The sequence below is a fragment of the Panthera pardus genome, unplaced genomic scaffold (genome assembly GCF_024362965.1).
Source record: "Panthera pardus isolate Hobbes unplaced genomic scaffold, ASM2436296v1 HiC_scaffold_27, whole genome shotgun sequence".
NCBI lineage: Eukaryota > Metazoa > Chordata > Mammalia > Carnivora > Felidae > Panthera > Panthera pardus.
In genome coordinates this window covers 43,722,171-43,744,844 of record NW_026526843.1, presented here as the reverse complement: position 1 = coordinate 43,744,844, position 22,674 = coordinate 43,722,171, and the positions used below count along the sequence as shown (strand labels likewise).

Here is a 22,674-nt window from a genome sequence, read left to right as displayed (position 1 = left end):
AGAGCCTGTTTATCCCTAGATACTTTCAGAATTTTCTCTTTATCCTTGTATTTTTCCAGTTTCCCTATGATATGTCATGCAGAAGATCGATTCAAGTTACACCTGAAGGGAGTTCTCTGTGCCTCTTGGATTTCAATGCCTTTTTCCTTCCCCAGATCAGGGAAGTTCTCAGCTATGATTTGTTCAGCTACACCTTCTGCCCCTTTCTGTCACTCTTAGTCTCCTGGAATTCCTATGATACAGATATTGTTTTGTTTGATTGCATCACTAAGTTCTCTAATTCTCCCCTAATACTCCTGGATTTTTTATCTCTCTTTTTCTCAGCTTCCTCTTTTGCCATAATTTTACCTTCTAATTCACTTATTCTCTCCTCTGCTGCTTCAATCCGTGCTGTGGTCGCCTCCATTTTATTTTGCACCTCGTTTATAGTATTTTTTAGCTCCTCATGACTATGTCTTAGTCCCTTGATCTCTGTAGCAATAGATTCTCTGCTGTTCTCTATGCCTTTTTCAAGCTCAGAGATTAATTTTATGACTATTATTCTAAATTCTTGTTCAGTTATTTTGCTTAAATCATTTTTGATCAGTTCGTTAGCTGTCGCTGCTTCTTGGAGTTTCTTTTGAGGAGAATTCTTCTGTTTTGTCATTTTGGGTAGTCCCTGGGGTGGCCCCCAACTGCAGGGCACTTCCCTTGTGCTGTCCGGAGTAACTTGTGTTGGTGGGCGGGGCCACAGTCAGACATGATGTCTGCCCCCAGCCCACCACTGGGGCCACAGTCAGCTGGTGTGTAAGTTATCTTCCTCTCTCCCAGGGGCAGGACTCACCTTGGAGTGGTATGGCCCCTTTCTGGGCTACTTATGGTGGTGCTTCTTCGATGGAATCTGGCATATTAGCCAAGGTGGATCTACAAGGTACACAGTGATGGGAGGGGCAGGCTTAGCTCGCTTTGCTGGCAGTGGTCCCCTGTGGGAGGGGCCCTGCAGCACTGGAGGGCAGCAGACCTGGCAGAGGGATGGATCCACAGAAGCACAGTGTTGGGTGTTTGCATGGTGCAAGCAAGTTCGCTGGTGGGAACTGGTTCCCTTTGGAATTTTGGCTGGGGAATGGGAGAGGGAGATGGTGCTTGCCAGTGCCTTTGTTCCCCCACTGAGCTAACCTCTGTCTTCCCGGGCTCAACAACCCTCCCTCCCGGTGTCCTCTCACCTTCCCCACTCCCTGAGATCAGAGCTGTTGACTTTTAAAAAAAAATTTTTAAATGTTTATTTATTTTTGAGACAGAGAGAGAGACAGGGCACCTGCAGGGGAGGAGCAGAGAGAGAGGGAGACACAGAACCCAAAGCAGGCTCCAGGCTCCTAGATGCCAGCACAGAGCCCGATGCAGAGCTCGAACTCACAAGCCGTGAGATCATGACCTGAGCCAAAGTCAGACACTCAACCAACTGAGCCACTCAGGTGCCCCGAGCTGTTGACTTTTAACATTCCAGATGTTAAGTCTCCCTGGCTGTCAGAACTCACTGAGTCTGGCCCCTCCACTTTTGCAAGCCAGACTTCGGGGGCTCTGCCTTGCTGGGCAGGCTGCCCCTCCACCACCCCAGCTCCCTCCCACCAGTCCATGTACCATGCACCACCTCTCCGCCCTTCCTACCTTCTTCCATGGGCCTCTTGTCTATGCTTGGCTCCGGAGAGTCCATTCTGCTAGTCTTCTGGAGGTTTTCTGAGTTATTTAGGCAGATGTGGGTGGAATCTAAGTGATCTACAAGATGAGGTGAGTCCAAGGTCCTCCTACTCCACCATCTTCTATCCCCAGTCGATTTCATTGTTTTTGATTATTGAGTAGTATTCCATTGTATATATTATACCACCTCTTCTTTATCCATTCATCAGTCAATGGGCATTTGGGCTCTTTCCATAATTTGGCTATTGTTGATAATGCTGCTATAAACATTGGGGTGCATGCGCCCTTTAGAATCAGAATTTTTGTTTCCTTTGGATAAATACCTAGTAATGTAATTGCTGGGTCATAGAGAAGTTCTATTTTTAATTTTTTGAGGAACCTCCATACTTTTCACCAGAGTGGCTGCACCAGTTTGCATTTCCACCAACAATGCAAAAGGGTTCCCCTTTCTCCGCATCCTCATAAACATCTGTTGCTTCCTGAATTGTTAATTTTAGCCATTCTGAAAGGAGTGAGGTCATATCTCATTGTGGTTTTGATTTGTATTTCCCTGATGATGAGGGATGTTGAACATCTTTTCATGTGTCTGTTAGCCATCTGGATATCTTCTTTGGAAAAGTGTCTGTTCAGGTCTTCTGCCCATTTCTTCACAGGATTATTTGGTTTTTGGGTGTTGAATTTTGTTAAGTCCTTTATAGATTTTGGATGCTAATCCTCTATCTGATATGTCATTGCAAATATCTTTTCCCATTCCGTCAGTTGCCTTTTAGTTTTCTTCATTGTTTCCTTCACTGTGCAGAAGAATTTTATCTTGATGAGGTCTCAATAGTTCATTTTTACTTTTGTTTCACTTGCCTCCAGAGACATGTCATGTAAGAAGTTACTGTGGCCTAAGTCAAAGAAGTTGTTGCCTGTTTTCTCCTCTAGAATTTTGATGGTTCTGTGTCTCACATTTATGTCTTTTATCCATTTTGAATTTATTTTTGTGTATGGTGTAAGAAAGTGGTCCAGGTTCACTCTTCTGCATGTTGCTGTCCAGTTCTTCCATCACCATTTGCTAAAGGGACTCTCTTTTTTCCACTGGATACTCTTAAATGCTTTGTTAAAGATTACTTGGCCATATATTTGTGGGTCCATTTCTGGGTTTTCTGTTCTGTTCCATTGATCTATGTGTCTGTTTTTGTACCAGTACCATACTGTCTTGACGATTACAGCTTTGTAATACAGCTTCAAGTTTGGAATTGTGATGCCTCCAGCTTTGCTTTTTGTTTTCAACATTATTTTGTCTGTTTGGAGTCTTTTCAGGTTCTATACAAGTTTTAAGATTGTTTATTCTAGCTCTGTGAAGAATGATGGTATAATTTTTATAAGGATTTCATTAAATGTGTAGATTGCTTTGATTAGTATAAACATTTTAACAATATTTGTTCTTCCAATCCATGAGCATGGAATGGTTTTCTATTTCTTTGTGTCTTCTTCAATTTCTTTCATAACTTTTCTATAGTTTTCAGCATACAGATCTTTTACCCTTTTGGTTAGGTTTATTCCTAGGTGTCTTATGGGCTTTGGTGCAATTCTAAATCAGATTGATTCCTCGATTTCTCTTTCTGCTGCTTCATTATTTGTGTATAGAAATGCAACCAATTTCCGTACATTGATTTTATATCCTGGACTCTGCTGAATTCACATATCAGTTCTAGCAGTTTTTTGTGGTGTCTTTCAGGTTTTCCATGTAGACTATCATGTCATCTACAAAGAGTGAAAGTTTGACTTCTTTGCCAATTTGGATGCCTTTTATTTCTTTTTGTTGTATGATTGTTGAGGCTAGGATTGTTGAGCCATAACAATATTAGGTCTTCCAATCTATAACGTTACTATGTTATATAGTAATGGTGAGAGTAGACATACCTGTTGTGTTCCTGATTTTAGGGGTAAAGCTGTCAGTTTTTACCCATTGAAAATAATATTAGCTGTGGGCCTTTCATGTATGGCTTTTATGATGTTGAGGTATGTTCTTTCTATCCCTACTTTCTTAAGAGGTTTTATCAAGAAAGAATGCTGTAGGGGTGCCTGGGTGGCTTACTCAGTGAAGCGTCCACTTCTTGAATTAGCCTCAGGTCATAATTTCATGGCGTTCGTGAGTTCAAGCCTCATGTCAGGCTCCATGCGGACAGTGCAGAAGGGAGTCTTTCTCTCTCTGTCTGCCACTTCTATGCTGGTGCTCTTTCTCTCAAAATAAATAAATAAACATTTAAAAAAGGATGCTGTATTTTGTCAAAAGCTTTTTCTGCATCTATTGAAAGGATCATATGGTTCTCAAGCTTTCTTTTTTTTAATGTGGTCTATCACATTGATTGATTTGCGAATATTGAACCAGCCCTGCACCCCAGGAATAAATCCCAATTGATCATGGTGAATAATTCTTTTAATGTACTGTTGAATGATATTGACCTGTAATTCTCCTTTTCTGTGGGGTCTTTTCCTGGTTTTGGAACCAAGGTAATGCTGGCTTCATAGGGATTCTATAGCATTCTTTAGCACAGAAATTACCCTAAATCTGTTACTTAATGTACCTGAGTGTGTTTGTTTTCCTTCTTCTTTTAACATGCTCAAATGCTCTCTAAGACATAGTGATGATCTTGAGAAAAATGAAATCTCTCTTAAGAGGGGAAAAGATGGAATTAGCAGGAAACAAACATTTGCTGTCAGTCTATTCTATACATTCTAGATAATTCTGTTTGGTATCAGGATATCCTTCTACAGATTATAAGAGTGAGGCTCAGACAGGTTAAATACATGTGCCAGGGTCACACAAGTACTAAGATAAAGAGATGATGCTATCATAATCCCCATGTGCTTGATTCAAAGCCCTGTGTTTCAGACCAGGCATTCCACCTCCTCTTTAGATGGACTATGCAGAGCAATGGGGACTCTCATACACAATTTGTTGGATTGTAACTTTACATCAATTTACAGAGCAATTTGGTCATATGTAACAGATTGTGCCTATCTGATGACACCTCAAATGGACCCACAAGTATATACCCAGAACCACTATCAGGTGTGTTCAAAGAGGCCTGTATAGGAAAGACCTCTGCACCACTATTTAAAAGCACAAATCTGAAAATAACTCAAATATTCATCAATATAATATTCTGGATAAGTAAATCATGGTACAACCATGACATGGTTATGTGCTTGGGAATATACTTTTAAGTGGAAGAATCAAGTAGCAGAATAATATATATGGTATAATTTCATTAAAAATAGAAACTGTGCATATGAAATAAGCATAGAAAAAATGAATAATATTCAGCATACAGATCTATTTTCTACATTATATATGTTTATGTTTATGTTTTTCTGAAATTTTTATAATCAAGAACATAGTTAACTTTTAGCTTATGCGTATCAAGAAACCTTAATATTTTCATAACTTTTGAGCCACCCAATCACCCCAAATATATTTCAATTTTAAAAACCCTCAAAACCCCCAAAGTAAAATTGGGTTATCTAGTTTGTTTTTTTTTATTGAGTTGCAACTGGTCTTTATATATTCTAGATATAAGTCCCTTATCAGTTATATTACTTTCAATAATTGTCTTCCATTCTGTGAGTTGTCTTTTCAATTTCTTGATGTTGTCACTCGAATCACAAAAGTTTTACATTTTTTTTTTATGTTTGTTTATTTTTGAGAGACAGAGACAGCGTGAGCCGGAAAGGGCATAGAGGGAGGAGGAGACACAGAATCTGAAGCAGGCTCCAGGCTCTGAGCTATCAGTACAGACCCTGACACGGTGCTCAAGCTCACGAACTGTGAGATTATGACCTGAGCTGAAGTCGGACACAACCGACTGAGCCACCCAGGTGCCCAAAAAAAGTTTTACATATTGATAGAGTCATATTTATCCATATTACTTATCTATTTATCTATACCTATTATCTATTTATCTACACTTATTTATCTATATTATTTTGGTGTCATATCTAAGAAACCATTGCCTAAGCCAAGGTCATGACTTACATCTATATTTTCTTCTATGAACTTAATAGTTTTAGCTTTTACATTTTGGACTTTGATTTATTTTTATTTTATTATTTTTTTTTTTTTTAAGTAAGCTGGGGGTGCCTGGGTGGCTCAGTTGGTTGGGCGGCCGACTTCGGCTCAGGTCATGATCTTGCAGTCCATGAGTTCGAGCACCATGTCGGGCTCTGTGCTGACACCTCAGAGCCTGGAGCCTATTTCAGAGTCTGTGTCTCCCTCTCTCTGACCTTCCCCCGTTCATGCTCTGTTTCCCTCTGTCTCAAAAATGAATAAACGTTAAAAAAAAAATTTAAAGTAAGCTGTACGCCCAAAATGACACTTGAACTCACAATCCTGAGATCAAGAATTGCATGCTCTGCTAACTGAGACAGCCAGGTGCCCCTATGACTTTGATATATTTTTAAACTAAGTTTTGTATATAGTGTGAGGTGGAGGTCCAAATTCATTTCTGCATGTGGATATCTAGTTGTCTCAGCATCACTTGTTGAAAAGAACTTTCTTTCACCATTGATTTTTCTTTGGCCTCTGGATGACAATCCATTGACTAAATGTGAGTGTTTATGTCTGGACTCTAAATTCTATTTCATTGGTTTATATGTCCTTATGCTAGTACCACATGGTCTTGATTCCTATAGCTTTACAGTAAGTTTTGAAATCTGGAAGTGTGAGGCCTCCAACTTTGTCCTTCTTTTTCAAGACTGTTTTGTCTATTCTGGGTTGTTTGCATTTCCATATACATTTTGAGATCAGCTTGTAAATTTCTGCAAACAAGGCAGCTGAGATTTTGACAGATTGTGTTGAATCTGTAGATCAGTTTGAGAAGTGTTACCCATCATAACAATATTAGGTCTTCCAATCTATGAATACAAGATGTCTTTACATTTATTTAAGCATTCTTTAATTTCTTTCAATGGTATTTTATACCTTACACTGTACATGTCTTAGACTTTTTTAATAAATTTATTTCTAAGTATTTTATTCTTTTTGATGCTATTTTATTTCATTTTTTGCATTGAGTAACTTTATTTTTTTAATATGAAATTTATTGTCAAATTGGTTTCCATACAACCCAGTGCTCATCCCAACAGGTGCCCTCCTCAATACCCATCACCCACCCTCCCCTCCCTCCCACGCCCCATCAACATTCAGTTTGCTCTCAGTTTATAAGAGTCTCTTATGTTTTGGCTCCCTCCCTCTCTAACCTCTTTTTTTTCCTCCCCCTCCCCCATGGTCTTCTGTTAAGTTTCTCAGGATCCACATAAGTGTGAAAACATATGGTATCTGTCTTTTTCTGTATGACTTATTTCACTTAGCATAACATTCTCCAGTTCCATCCACGTTGCTACAAAAGGCCATATTTCATTCTTTCTCATTACCCCGTAGTATTCCATTGTGTATATAAACCACAATTTCTTTATCCATTCATCAGTTGATGGATATTAAGGCTCTTTCCATAATTTGGCTATTGTTGAAAGGGCTGCTATAAACATTGGGGTGCAAGTGCCCCTATGCATCAGCACTCCTGTATCCCTTGGGTAAATCCATTGCTATTGCTGGGTCATAGGGTAGATCTATTTTTAATTTTTTGAGGAACCTCCACACTGTTTTCCAGAGTGGCTGCATCAGTTTGCATTCCCACTAACAGTACAAGAGGTTTCCCGTTTCACCACATCCTCGCCAGCATCTATAGTCTCCTGATTTGTTCATTTTGGCCACTCTGACTGGCGTGAGCTGGTATCTCAGTGTGGTTTTTATTTGTATTTCCCTTCTGAGAGGTATGTTGAGCATCTTTTTATGTGCCTGCTGGCCATCTGGATGTCTTCTTTAAAGAAGTGTCTGTTCATGTCTTCTGCCCATTTCTTCACTGGATTATTTGTTTTTCGGGTGTGGAGTTTGGTGAGCTCTTTATAGAGTTTGGATACTTTGTCTGATATGTCATTTGCAAATATCTTTTCCCATTCCGTTGGTTGCCTTTTAGTTTTGTTGGTTGTTTCCTTTGCTGTGCAGAAGCTTTTTATCTTCATGAGGTCCCAATAGTTCATTTTTGCTTTTAATTCCCTTGCCTTTGGGGATGGGTCAAGTAAGAAATTGCTGCGGCTGAGATCAGAGAGGTTTTTTCCTGCTTTCTCCTCTAGGGTTTTGATGGTTTCCTGTCTTACATTCAGGCCCTTTATCCATTTTGAGTTTATTTTTGTGAATGGTGTAAGAAAGTGGTCTAGTTTCATCTTTCTGCATGCTGCTGTCCAGTTCTCCCAGCACCATTTGTTAAAGAGACTGTCTTTTTTTCATGGGATATTCTTTCCTGCTCTGTCAAAGATGAGTTGGCCATACTTTTGTGGGTCTAATTCTGGGTTTTCTATTCTCTTCCATTGGTCTCTGTGTCTGTTTTTGTGCCAATACCATGCTGTCTTGATGATCACAGCTTTGTAGTTGAGGCTAAAGTCTGGGATTGTTGTGCCTCCTGCTTTGGTCTTCTTCTTCAAAATTACTTTGGTTATTCGGGGCCTTTTGTGATTCCGTACAAATTTTAGGATTGCTTGTTCTAGCTTGGGGAAGAATGCTGGTGCAATTTTGATTGAGATTGCATTGAATGTGTAGATAGCTTTGGGTAGTATTGACATTTTAACAATATGTATTCTTCCAATCCATGAGCACGGAATGTTTTCCCATTTCTTTGTGTCTTCTTCAATTTCCTTCATAAGCTTTCTATAGTTTTCAGCATACAGATCTTTGCCATTTTTGGTTAGGTTTATTCCTAGGTATTTTATGCTTCTTAGTGCAATTGTGAATGGGACCCGTTTCTTTATTTGTCTTTTTGTTGCTTCATTATTAGTGTATAAGAATGCAACTGATTTCTGTACATTGATTTTGTATCCTGCAACTTTGCTGAATTCACGTATCAGTTCTAGCAGACTTTTGGTGGAGTCTGTCGGGTTTTCCATGTAGAGTATCATGTCATCTGCAAAAAGTGAAAGCTTGACATCATCAATGCCAATTTTGATGCCTTTGATTTCCTTTTGTTGTCTGATTGCTGATGCTAGCACTTCCAACTCTATGTTAAACAACAGCGATGAGAGTGGACATCTCTGTCGTGTTCCTGATCTCATGGGGGAAAGCTCTCAGATTTTCCCCATTGAGGATGATATTAACTGTGGGCTTTTCATAAATGGCTTTTATGATGTTTAAGTATATCCATTCTATCCCGACTTTCTCGAGGGTTTTTATTAAGAAAGGATGCTGAATTTTGTCAATTGTTTTTTCTTGCATTTTTGATGCCATTTTAAATGGAAAAGTTTTCTTACTTTCCATTTCAAATTGTTCACTGCTAGCACATAGAAATACAATGGATTTTTATATATTGATCTGAACTCATTTGTTATTTCTCATAGTTCTTTAGTGGATTTCTTGGAATTTTCTATATGCAAATCATGTCATATGCAAATAAAGGAAGTTTTATTTCTTTCCTTACAATCTGGATGCCTTTTATTTCATGACACTTGCTTATAAGAACTTGATTGTATGTCAGAAAATGAGGATCTTCATTTTTTAACTATTTATCCAATTATACAAATGTAATTTACATAATAACCTATTTTTCACCACTGACCAGAAATGGATTCTTATCACATACTAAAAGCTTTTACACTTGGGTATGTTAGTGGGCTTTCTGTGTTTTATTCCTCCTGCTATGCTTATTGCAGTACCACACTAAGTTAAGCTTGTAGTTTTATAAATCATTCTGCTTCCTTGAAGTGTGAGTTCCTTTGTCAGGTATAAATGAAATCCACACCAGATAAAATGAAGTAGCTAACACAGTGCCTGGCACATAGGTGGAATTCTCTAGAGGGCAATACCACATCTTGTGGTTATCCTTTGTGCCTCACCACCCATAGCAATTGGGGATTTTAAATAGTTAATTATTTTTACTGTATATTGAGAACCCAACATTTTAATTATTTTTCTAAACCAAACATCCAAAGATAACCAAAGAAAACAAATGTACTAAGAAGATTATGTAACTAAATCTGTACTGATGGACAATTGTGATATTCCATTTTTTACATTATAAACAAGGCCTACATAATTAATATTGTAGCCCCAGTTCCAGCAAAGAATAAATGCATAATAAACAGTTTTTATGGGAATTTTTAAAGTATAAAGCATTTTTAAAACATAAGATTATATTTTTGCACTTTATTAATTATCTCTATGGGTAAATATTAGCAGTGGAATTACTGAGCCAAAATATCATTTTTATTTTTTTAAATTTTTTTAATGTGTATTTTTGAGAGAGGGAGAGACAGAGCACGAGTGGGGGAGGGGCAGAGAGAGACAGAGATATAGAATCAGAAGCAGGCTCCAGGTTCTGAGCTGTCAGCACAAAGCCCGAAGGAGGGTGGGGGAGCTCGAACTCATGAGCCAGATCATGACGTGAGCCAAAGTTGGGCTCTTAACCAACTGAGCCACCCAAGCTCCCTTCAAACATTTTTATTTTTAAATTTTTGTTAATGTTTATATACTTTTGAGAGAGACAGGGCACAAGAGGAGAAGGGGCACAGACAGAGACATAGAATCTGAAGCAGGCTCCAGGCCCTGAGCTGTCAGCACAGAGCCCGATGTGGAGCTCAAACCCATGAACTTCAAGATTATGATCTAAGCCAAATTCGGACCCTCAACTGACTGAGCCACCCAGGTGCCCCAAACATTTTTATTTTTAAACAATTTACCAAATTGCTCCTCAGAACACTTTTTACCATTACACTCAACAAGGGCAGGGAAGAGTGCGTGTGTCCCCAAGCCCTCACGAAATTATTGCACATTTTCATGTGGTCAAATCTATCAATGTTTTCCTTAATTGTTTATGTCTTTGTTATTATATTTTTTTATTTTTTTAAGTTTATTTATTTATTTTGAGGGGGAATGGGCACAGAGAGAGGGAGAGAGAGAATCCCAAGCAGGCTTTTCACTGTCAGCCTGACATGGGGCTAGATCCCAGGAGCCATGAGATCATGACCTGAGCCAAAATCAAGAATCAGACGCTTAACCAACTGAGCCACCCAGACACCACTGTTATTATATTTTTAAAGGCCTTACACACAAAAAGCTTAAATGGAAATAGAGGTTACTTACTCAGAGCTTGTTATAACAAGTGAGTCAGCCACCATTACTTGTGTTTGGCAGAAACTAAAAGTCTCTAAGGAGTGGAAAAACATTACAGTGAACAAAAGGGAAGACTTTAGGTATTCTCTGATTGGAGATTGTTGGCATGGGGAAGCTGGAAGCAGGCTAATGAAAAGCAGGGCATCTTATCTGATTGGTTTGGGGAGCATATTTGAATGGGGGGGCAAAAAATAGGGAGGCTGGCAGTCATTGATCAAATCCTGAAGATTGCTTTGGAAGTTGTGGTTTGGCTTCCTGGGCTGCTTGCTGTAAGGTTGAGGGTCCCAGTTCTATTGTCATGTATGGTCAGGTCATTGTCCGTTGAATATTTAGTTTCTCACTTATAAAAAAATAATTGTTCTTTTATTCTGTTTCTAAGATAGTTTTATTTTTAGATTTAAATAATTAATTAGAAAATTTATGTTTTCACTTATCATCAGGGAAATACAAATCAAAACCACAATGAGATACTACCTCACACCAGTTAGAATGGCTAAAATTAACAACTCAGGCAACAACAGATGTTGGCTAGAATGTGGAGAAAGAGGAACCCTTTTGCATTACTGGTGGAAATGCAAACTGGTGCAGCCACTTTGGTGAACAGTATTGAGGTTCGTCAAAAAATTAAAAATAGAAATACCCTACAACCCATCAATTGCACCACTAGGTATTTACCCAAAGAATAGAGGAGTGTTATCTTGAATGGGCACATGCACCCCAATGTTTACAGCCATGCTATCAACAATAGCCAAAGTATAGAAAGAGTCCAAATGTCCATCGATTGATGAATGGATACATAAGAGGCATGATGGAATACTATTCAGTGATCAAAAAGAATGAAATCTTGCATTTGTAACAAGGTAGATAGAACTAGAGTGTATTATGTAAGTGAAATTAGTCAGAGAAAGACAAATATCATATGACTTCACTCATATATGGAATTTAAGATACAAAACAGATGAACATAAGGGAAGGGAAGCAAAAATAATATAAAAACATGGAGGGGGAAAAACCATAAGAGACTCTTAAATACAGAGAAAAAACAGAATTTCTGGAGGGGTTTTGGGTAGGGAGGTGGGCTAATTGGGCAAGGGGCTTTAAGGAGGACACTTGGGATGAGCACTGGGTGTTATATGTAGGTTATGAACCACTGGATTCTATTCCTAAAATCATTATTGCACTATATGTTAACTAACTTGGATGTAAATTTTAAAAAAGAATAAATTAACCAAAAAAAAAAAGGTTAAAAATAGATACAAATGTCAATAAAATAAAATGGAATGCAGCTACAGTAGTCTCCCTTATCTGAAGTGTATTACGTTCCAAGACCCCCAGTGGATGCCTGAAACCACAGATAGTATGGAATCCTATATATATTCTATGTTCTTTCCTATACATACATACCTATGGTAAAGTTCAATTTCTAAATTAAGCAGTGTAAGAGAATAACATTAACTAATAATAAAATAGAACAATTATAACAATGTACTGTCATAAAGTTAATGTGAATGCAATGTGGTCTCTCAAAATATCTCATACTGTATTCACCTTTTTTGTGAGATGCTAAAAAAAAAAATATGTTTGCGCGCACGTTAGGAAAAGGGACAATTTCATTTTGAGGGGAATATTTTTCGTAACTTTTCCTAAAGTGCAGTATTCTATGGAAGACATTAAAGTTCACATTGATAGGATTTCATTGGTTGGCTCTACATTCTATCAAAGGAAATTAAGAGCAACATGATCAAGACTCCTTCCCCGAACTGTCCAATCCATTTTTTAAAAGCCTCTGTGGTTTTTATTAAAACTCCTTCGACCGCCTCTAGGAGTTAAAAAGGACAAAAGCCTTCCCCCGCCCGACGCAGAGAGATGAGAGGGCACGCTGTCCAGAGAGATGGTGCGGTTGACTGGCAGACGCGGATGGTGGGCGGGGACGAGCTCGGGTGACGTGATGCTCACATGACCGCCCCGGCGCAGATGTGGGCACCAGAACTGGAGCCCGCCCTCTTCCCCTGCGGTCGGGTCCGGAGCGATCTGTGAGCTCCTAATTGTTGCTGCAGGTTCTTTCAGGTCAGTGTGAGGCCCTTCGTCGCTGCCTGCGGAACCCTGGAATGAGCGGGAGTGGGGCGGGGTGGGGGGGGGGGGCCGAGGCAGGAACACCCAGAGGAAAAAGAGTGGAGATGGGGCCCAGGTCGAGGGAAGCTGGCCAGAGAGTGTAGTTAGAGATGGCGGTGGGAAAATGGCCAAGGGGGAGCTAACGGCCAATTGGCAGAGGGTGGGGACAGTGGACACCCCTAGTACCCGTGTCCCGTTTCTCTGCACCTCCTTCTCGTTGCCCTCCGTCCATTTTGGAATCGGAGCTGGTGAGCTGCCCCCCCCCCCCCCCCCCCCGCAGTGAGACAGTGGAAATAAACCCCTTCTACCAGTCCATGTGTAGAGAAAAAAAGTTAACCTCGAGGGTGGGGAGGCGAATTGTCTCCCCGGAACAAGGACACAGAGATCCAAAATTAGTTTGGAAAACGTCCTGGTCTGGTGCCCAAGGCGAGAAAAGAAATGGCGGCTGGAGTACGGGTGGGGGGGGGGCGGAGGAGGTGGGGGAGGGAAACGTCGGATGAGGAGGGCCGGGATTCAGGAAAGGGACTCGAGTCCCTAAGCATCCACCAAATGGCGCAGGCCCTGTCTCCTGTCTGTCTGCAGGTCTGCGTGTCTTTTCTCAGCACTTTGCAAGGCTAGAAAAGGAGGAGGAATCTATTCAGAATCCCTGCAGGTCAGTAAAGGAAGGGGGTCTGTGTATAGGGACCTAGAGGGGTGGGTAGTATGGAGGGTACAGCACCAGCAGAATATGGGGCGCCACTTCCCACCTCCTAACACATTTATACACACTCTGCAGTGCTGAGCAAACATAGAGAAAATGGCAGGGCCTGCCAGAGAAATAGTCTGGCTCACGTGTGTGAGGGGAGAGGGTGGGCAGAAAGCACACTTAGGGGCCGGGCCAGGTCAGGGAACCCTGACAAGGGGAGCGTGCCAGTAGTATTCTGATGTGCATTCCACCCCCAAGCCCTCAGTCTCCCTTGTCTCCTCTTTGTCTCCTCTTCCTCCCCACCCCAGGACAGGAAAAGGAGGGGAAATCTCAACATGGAAAAACTCTGCAATGAAAATGAAGGAATGTCTGAGAACCAAGGAGAGATGGAATGTAAAGAACAGCCACAGGATGTGGGAAAGCCAGAAGTAGCTTGTACTTTGGAAGACAAGGAAAAGTTAGAAAACGAGAGAAAGACAGAAGATGAGGAAATACTAAAGGATAAGGAAAAGCCAGAGAGTATGACAAAGCCAAAAAATGGAAAGCCAGAGAGTGAGGGAAAGCCAGAGAGCAAGGGAAAGCCAGAGAGCGAGGGACAGCCAGTGAGCGAGGAAAAGCCAGTGAGCGAGGGAGAGCCAAAAGAAGGAAAACCAGTGAGCGAGGGAAAGCCAAAAGAAGAAAAATCAGAGAGTGAGGAAAAGCCAAAAGAAGAAAAACCAGCCAGTGAACCAAGGGCTGCAGGAAAGCGCCCAGCTGGGGATGATGTACCCAGGAAGGCCAAAAGAAAAACCAACAAGGGGCTGGCTCAGTGCCTCAAGGAATATAAGGAGGCCATACATGATATGCATTTGAGCAATGAGGAGATGATAAGAGAATTTGATGAGATGGCCAGGGTGGAGGATGAGGTGAAGAAAACTAGGCAGAAATTGGGGGGGTTTATGTGGATGCAAAAAAGTTTACAGGACCCCTTCCACCCGAGGGGCCCAAGGGAACTCAGGGGTGGCTGCAGGGCCCCACAAAGGGGCTTTGAAGACATTCCTTTTGTGTAGTGCCCCTGGCAGGCATTTGTCAGGCCATGTGCTTTAACCTTACGCTAATACTTGCTTTAGCGATCACTATTAGTCCTCGATGTTTCAGTAGTAGATTTTTGCCCATTGCATGGAAAAATGTTTATGGCACATTGTAAAATTAAAAAGAAAAAGTTTGATGAACCATATATATGCCATCAGTCCATTTTTGTAAAACTACAAAGGTATTTACCTAGTGATCTGTGTACAGAGAAAGCTCTGAAAGCTGTGTCCTGGTTATCTGTGGGTGATTTTGTTTTCTGTTTTGTTTTTTTTTTTTATCCTTTGTATATTTTCTCCTAAAAAACACAGGTTACTTTCATCATGAAAACAATGAAATATAAAAAGTAGGAAAACAATGTATACCCAGCAACCAAAATCACTGTTGAGGTAGCTTATGAATGCAGTGGAGACACCTAAAATTCATGGTCAGGATGTAAAATGTTTTGTAAAACTCCTATTACATTTGGCACTGGAAGTTGGAATACTCAACCTGGCTGTTACTACAGATCCATTGCTGTAAAAGACAGTCTTGTCATCTGTCAAGTGGGGTAAAACTTGCCTTCTAAGGCTGTGGAGAAGATCAGATGAAGTAATGAGTGTGTGAACTGTGTGGGGCTGACTCCTACCGTTTGCCCTGCAGTAGCAGAATGAAAATTCTGTCAGATGTTTGGGAAAGGGATGAGGGAGGTCTCACTTGCGTCCAGGAATAAGTTCAGACAAGTAAAAGGTGGGGGCCACTCTCCTCTGGGTAATGCCATGTCTCTTGGGCACTGTGCCCCTTCTGAGGGGCTCTGTACCCTTCTGAAGCCCCCATTGCTACTAGTGGGCTGGAGACCATGATGGACTAAGGCAACACTGTCTCAACAGAAAGGTGGAGAATTCTTCTTTACCTACAATAGTTACCCTAATTCAGGTGGGTAGTATCCAATTGTTACTTGGGCCTTGATATTTTATAAAGATTTTTATAAAACATTCCTTTACAGAACTTTTGTTGGTTTGTGTGTGTTTTTGCATACAGCCATCTCCACTGGATTTAGATACTGTAGATTGAGCCAGAAAAATCTGAGCGCCTAGATGCTGTGCTGTCCTCACCTATTAATCTCTTGTCTGCTGACACTTTTTTATTAGGTGGAATTGTCTCTCAGGGAATTCCTGTTAAGCCCTGCCTTACATTTGAACATATCCATCTAACTATGTGATTTACCCCCTTGGTTCTTCATTAGCCTTTTATTTGTCTTTAGTGTTTTTTAAATAAATTTTAATCTTTAGGACAATTGTAGATTTACAGAATTAATTGCAAAGATAGTATGGAGTTTCTGTATACCCCATACCCAGTATCCTCGATTAACATCTTATCTTAGTATGGTGCATTTGTCACAATAAACCAATATTGATACATTATTTACCAAAGTACATACTTTATTCAAATTCCCTGTTTTCCCCTAATGTCCTTATTCTGTTCCAGGATCCTATCCAGGTTACCACTTACATTTAGACATGTCTCCATACGCTCCTTTTGGCTGTGACAGTTTCTCCGACTTTCCCTGTTTTTGATGCCCTTGACACTTTTGAGAAGTACTGGTCAGGTATTTTGTATAATGTCCCACAATTTAAGTAAGTTTGATTTTGTTTTTCTTGTTACACATGGATTAAGTGCTTTTGGGAAGAGGACCACAGAGGTAAGTGCCATACTCACCACATCATGTAAAGGGTACATGATATTAGGGTGCCTTGCTGGCTGAGTTGGTAGCACATGAGATTCTTGATCTTGGGGTCATGAGTTCAAGCCTCACGTTGGGCATGGAGTTTACTTTTAAAAAAAGGTCCAAGGGTGCCTGGTTGGCTCAGTTAAGTGTCTGGTTCTTGATTTTGGCTCAGTTCATGATCTCACAATTGTTAGATTGAGCCCCGTGTCAGGCTCTGTGCTGAGCGTGGAGTCTGCTTAAGATTTTCTCTCTTTGCCCCTCCCACGCGATCTCTCAATAAATAAATAAATAAATAAATAAATAATATATAATTGGATTAATATCAACCATGTTTATAACTGTTTTCTGTTTATTTCTGAGGTTTCTTCTTCTGCCTTCTCTAGTTTTGAGTATTTTACATAATTCCATTTGTCTTCTCTCTTAGTGTATCAATTATATTTCTTTAAAAAATGTTTTTAGTGATTTCCCTCAAGTTTACAAAATACATTTTTAACTAGGATCACTTTCAAAGAACATTCTTCTGCCTCATTTATATGTTGTATAGGCACCTTATTACAGGGTGTTCATCATTCATTTCACTTATCCATATGCTATAATCACTCAATATATTGTTAATATTACTACTTTAGACATTTATCTTTTAAATTATTTAAGAATTAAAAAAAACTATTTCATTTTACTATCATTTATTCCACTTCAACTGCTTTTTAGGAAGAGTTGAGTTGCTGACCTATATCAATTTTCTTCTGCCTGGAGAAAGTCTTTTACATTTCTTTAAGGGAAGGTTTGCTGATCATCAGTTTTTGTTTGAGAAAGCCTTTATTTCTCCTTCACTTTTGAAGGATAATTTTGTTGGACATAGAATTTTAGTTTGGTGGGTTTTTTCTTTCAACACTTTAAATATTTCAACAGTTACAGAGATAGGAGTGTTAATGCTAAAATGGAAGATTTATTTCTCCTTGTAGTTCTGTAAAATTTTGATTTATTTATTTTCAGGTCAATTTAATAAGTATACAAGTTTTATTTTTTATTTTATTATTTCTTTTCAGGAGTAGAAGTTAGTGATTCATCACTTACATATAACACCCAGTGCCCATCACCCATTTAGCCCATCCCCTGCCCACCTCCCCTCCAGCAACCCTCAGTTTGTTCTCTCTAGTGAAGAGTCTCTTATGGTTTGCCTCCCTCTTTTTTCCCCTTCCCCTATGTTCATCTGTTGCATTTCTTAAATTCCACATATGAGTTAATCATACAGTATTTCTCTTTCTCTGACTGACTTACTTTGCTTAGCATAATATACTCTAGCTCCATCCACATCATTGCAAATGGCAAGATTTCATTCTTTTTGATGGCTGGGTAATATTCCATTTGTGTGTGTGTGTGTTTACCATATCTTCTTTATCCATTCATCAGTCAGTGGATGTTTGGGCTTTTTCCTTAAGTTTCAGCTATTGTTGATAATGCTGCTATAAACATTGGGATGCGTGTATCCCTTTAAATCTGTATTTTTGTATCCTTTGGGTAACTACCTACTGGGGCAATCGCTGGGTCATAAGTAGTTCTATTTTTAACCTTTTGAGGAACCTCCATACTGTTTTCCAGAGTGGCTGCACCAGTTTGCATTCCCAAGTGCATACAAGTTTTAAAATATCAGGGCACCTGGGTGGCTCAATCGGTTTAGTGTCCAACTTCAACTCAGGTCATGATCTCATGGTTCGTTGGTTCGAGCCCCACATCAGGCTCTCTGCTGTCAGCGTGGAGCCTGCTTAGGATCCTCTGTCTCACTCTCTCTCTGCCCCTCCCCTGCTCTCATTCTCTTTCTGTCTCAAAAGTAAATAAACAATTTTTTTTTTTTTTACAGGCGCCTGGGTGGCTCAGTCAGTAAAGCATCCGACTTTGGCTCAGTTCATGATCTCACAGTTAGTGAGTTCAAGCCCCGCATTGGGCTCTGTGAGCCTGGAGCCTACTTCAGATTCTGTGTCTCCCTCCCTCTCTGCCTCTCCCCCATTCATGCTGTGTCTCTCTCTGTCTCTCAAATACAAATAAACATTTAAAAAAACCTTAATTTTTTTTTAATATCATAAAGTAACACTTATGTTTTGTAATGCTTTTTGCTTTAAAGTCTACTTTGTTATTTAACTACAATGACTTTCTTTTGGTTAGTGTTTTCATGTTATAATTTTTTTCTACTTTTACTTTCAGTCTCTATGTACTTTTATATTTCAAATGTCTTTTTTAAACGGTATATTATTGTGTTTTTTCCAGTCTGAAAATCTTTCTTTTAATTGCATCATATAAACCACTTACATTTAATGTACTTACTGATATTAATAGGTATAAGTTAACCATTGTACCAAGTTCCATCTCTGTGTCCTGTCTGACCTATGTTAGTTTTCTCTCCTTTAGGATTATTTTCTTATTTTTTGCCCCTCTATTAGCTTAGAAGTTTTACACCTTTACTCTTCCTTAATGGTTTTCTGGCAATTATAGCCTACAGTCTTGGCTTATCAAAGTCTAATACTAATTTTGTACTTTTAATAGACTCCCCAAATAATGCCAGAATTTTAAATACAGTTACTCCAGCTCTCTTGACTCATATGTTATTTGTCGATATGAATTAACAAGATATTACTATTTTTATGTAGTATTGATTTAAATTTACATACATATCTGTCATTTTATCTTTCTCTTTTCTCTTTCTTATCTCCAGTATTCCATCTGGGATCACTTTCCTGTTATCTGAAAAATGCCTTGTATCATTCAATATTTTCTTTGGTTCATGCCTGCCAATGGCAAACCCTGTTTTTATTTATTTGTAAAGGTCTTCATTTCACCTTCAATTTTGAAGGTATTTTTGCTGGTTATCAATTTTTTGGCTGGCATTTCTTTCAAGTCACTAAAGCCATCATTCTACCATTTTCATACCTCCATTGTTGCTAATGAGAAGCTATCAATCAGCCTAAATTTTGTTCCTTTCAAGGCATACTTTATTTTTTTCTGGCTACTTTTATGATTTTCTTTGATTCTCTGCAAGTTTACTATTATGCATCTATGTGTGAGTTTCTTTTTATCCTGTTTGGGATTTCTTGGACTTAGATCTATGGATCAATGTCTTTCATCAGTTCTGAAAAATCCTCAGTTGTATTCTCAAGAGTTGCCTCTGAACACTTCCGTTTCTCTTTTCCTTCTGGAACTCCAAGTAAACATTTGTTAGATCTTGATCATGCCCTCCCATCTGTGTTTTACATCTTTTTGAATACCTGTGCAGTTTTATGGATAGTTTCTTCTGAAATAATTTCTAGTTCTTTAATTCTCTTTTGAGCCACATCTAATCTGATACTAAAGCCATCCATTGAGATTCTAATTTCAGCTAAGTGTTTTTGTAGTTTTAGAATTCCCTTTTTTTCACTTTTTCTGATTTCTAGCTTCCTGTTGAATTTTCAAGATTCGATTTTTTTTTAATCTGAATTCACTAAGCATTGTGGTTTAATAATCTTTATCTGATGATTCAGATAATTGAAGGCCAACGGATTTGTGTTGGCTGTTGTCTCTACTGCTTCTTACTTATAATGTCCTTTTTTTATGTATATCCCTGGTCATCTCTCTCTGTGGACATTGTACATGAACAATTGTTGGTTGAAATAATTTGGGGCCTAGGATGATGTATGCTTACTCCAGAGATTTTGTTTTCCTTGGTCAGGGCTTATAAGGGTTCTTCTTGGCTGGAACCACCATAATCTATTCAAAGCTTAAAGTTTACTAGTCCACCTAGATGTTGCAAGGCCAAACTAAAAGACTTTATGAGAGCTAGTTTATTTCCAATTTACACTTACCCTTTAACTGAAACATTTGAGGTTCCTAGCATCATATGGGTGATGGTTTGTTAGGAAACTCCTCCCCTTGTAATAAGCCTTGGGTTTGATTTTTGTTACTCTAGTGTCTTGAGTCAGCAGTTGATTCAACTCATTTTGGCACTGTTGTATCACTTAACTTCTATTCTTAACCAAAGATGCTCTCAAGACAAAGTTAACCATATGAGTACTAAAAGAAAACATGGGTGAATTCCTCTCTGACTTCATGTAGGAAATGAATTCTTAACTATGAATCAAAATCTAGATTCAATAAAAGAAAAGTTTGATAAATTTGACTTTTTTTATGCATGGCAGAAATATATACAAAGAAGAAAAGCGACTCACAAGCTCGAAGTAAATACTTGCAACATATATAACATAAAGGCATAATCTAATTGATGATTGATGTAAAAAGAATACTGAAACCTGAGGGGAGAAGGACCAACAACCCAATAGAAAAATGTAGAAAAGACATGAACAGACAATTCACAATGATATTAAAACTCAATAAACATGCAAAGTAAAATACCATTGAGACACTACTACTCACGTATCATGTTAGCGAAAAGAAGTATTCTAACACATGTTGGAGGAGGTGTGAAGAAACAAGCACTCTCCTATACTGCTGGTAGGAAAGCAAAACACGGGTCTAAGACTCAAGGGAGAGGATAGCCTGGTGCTGGAGATTTGAGAATCATCTATGCTTAGAGGGAAATGAACAGAAATAACTCAGGAAGAGAGAACGTGTGGACTGAGGAGAGAGGAGGCCCAGGAACACAGCTACTCAAGGTGGCAGCTCTACTTTCTGGCGGACACTACCACCAGAATTCTGGAGTCTGGCAGAGCCTGTCTTGAAAGCAGCCTGTGGGATTCAGTTACTGAGTGCTCTCTGCAAAGTCAGGTACCCTCCCTGCGATCAGCTGTCACACCTGGCAATGACGTACATCTCAGAGGGATGCTGTGTGAGGACCTGAGATGCGCGCCAGGTAAAGCACCTGCGATAAAGAAGCCTCTAGGCTGCCCTCTCGGTAACCCCCTTTTGCCACACTGCTCCCCACTGTCTGTGGCTGGCTGGTCCCTACGGGATGGGGATGAGGGGGCGGAGCGGGGTGGGGAACCGAGCTTGGGTGACGCGGCGCTCACGTGACCGGTCGGGCGCCGACGTGGGCAGCAGCCCCCGCGCCCGCCTGCTCACCCACCCTGCGGTCCGGTGCCTGCGCTGTTGGCTCCCGTCGCCCGCGCAGAACCAGCTCCCTGAGCTGCCCGGGCGGCGGGCGAGGGGCCGGCGGGCTTTGGCGAGCCCGAGGAGGCACAGGGCTGCCCCGGGCCCCGCAGGTCCCTCAGGTCGGTGTGAAGGTGGGTGCTGCCGGCGGCCCCGGGCAGGGGTGGAGGTGGATGGGAGTAGGATCTGGGAGCAGCGCGGGGTGGGGAGGGGTCCGGGAGGTTGGGGAGGAGGGGGACGCGGCGGGGATGTGGGCAGGTGAGGAGGGAGCATCTTGCAGCAGGCTCTGTCGCCTCCTCGACGCCCCTCCTCTGCGCTCTCCATACATTTTTGGACCTGAAATGGGAGGGGGGCGCCCCCGCAGTGCGACAGTGAAATGTAGACAGACATATTCTAGAAATAACCCCCTCTCACACTCTGCACCTAAGTGGAAATATTGACCTCCGCAAAAAGAGGGTGAGGGCGGGCGGCTTGTCTGCAGGGGAGGGGGTCACAGAGACCCAAACAGTTTGGAAAGCATCCTGGTCTGGAGCCTGAGGCCTGGAAAGTAATGGCGGCTGGGATGCGGGGGAGGTAAGTGAGGGAAATGTTGCATGAGGAGGGCCCAGATTCAGGAAAGAAACATCAATTTGCTGAGAGCAAATTGCTGAGACGCCCTGCCCCTGTCTCCTGTCTGTCTGCAGGTCTGTGTGTCTGTCCCCAGCACTCTGCAAGACTAGAAAAATAGGAAGAACCTGTTCAGAATCCCTGCGGGTGAGTGAAAGGAGGGAGGGGCACTGGACAGAAACAGTGAGGGGAGGGTGTAGAAAGCACAGCTTGGGCAGAATTTGAGAGCCCCACTGCCCATCCCCCACCACATATATTGCACACACCCCACCACGCTTTAGGATGGTAGAGAAGATGGTAGGGCCTGCCAAGGAAATGGTTGGCTCTCAAGTGTGGGATGAATTATGGGGTAGAGGGTGGGCAGAAGACACACTTGGAGGGCTGGGCCAGGTCAAAGGAACCCAGCCAAGGGGAAAGATGCCAGTACTATCAGGACCTGCATTCCACCTCCAAGCCCTCAGTCTCCCTTGTCTTCTTTATCTTCTCTTCCCCTTACCACCTCACCACACCCCCCAGTACAGGAAAAGAAGGGGAAATCTCAAC

General features: G+C 40.7%; 1 protein-coding gene across 2 annotated transcripts; it reads left to right on the top strand.

The window, feature by feature from the left end:
* The first annotated feature begins 12,817 nt into the window (after positions 1-12,817).
* TCEAL4 (transcription elongation factor A like 4) lies at positions 12,818-14,892 on the top strand. 2 transcript variants are annotated; one of them, XM_019431773.2, is made up of 3 exons: positions 12,818-12,946; positions 13,574-13,643; positions 13,985-14,892. In XM_019431773.2, exon 3 carries the CDS (start codon positions 14,012-14,014, stop codon positions 14,723-14,725), a length of 714 nt encoding a protein of 237 aa, XP_019287318.1. In that variant the 5' UTR covers positions 12,818-12,946; positions 13,574-13,643; positions 13,985-14,011; the 3' UTR covers positions 14,726-14,892. The 2 variants fall into 2 exon arrangements, with proteins under 2 accessions (XP_019287318.1, XP_053747307.1); XM_053891332.1 differs by lacking the exon at positions 13,574-13,643 and having other exon boundaries at positions 12,922-12,946.
* Positions 14,893-22,674: the final 7,782 nt, after the last annotated feature.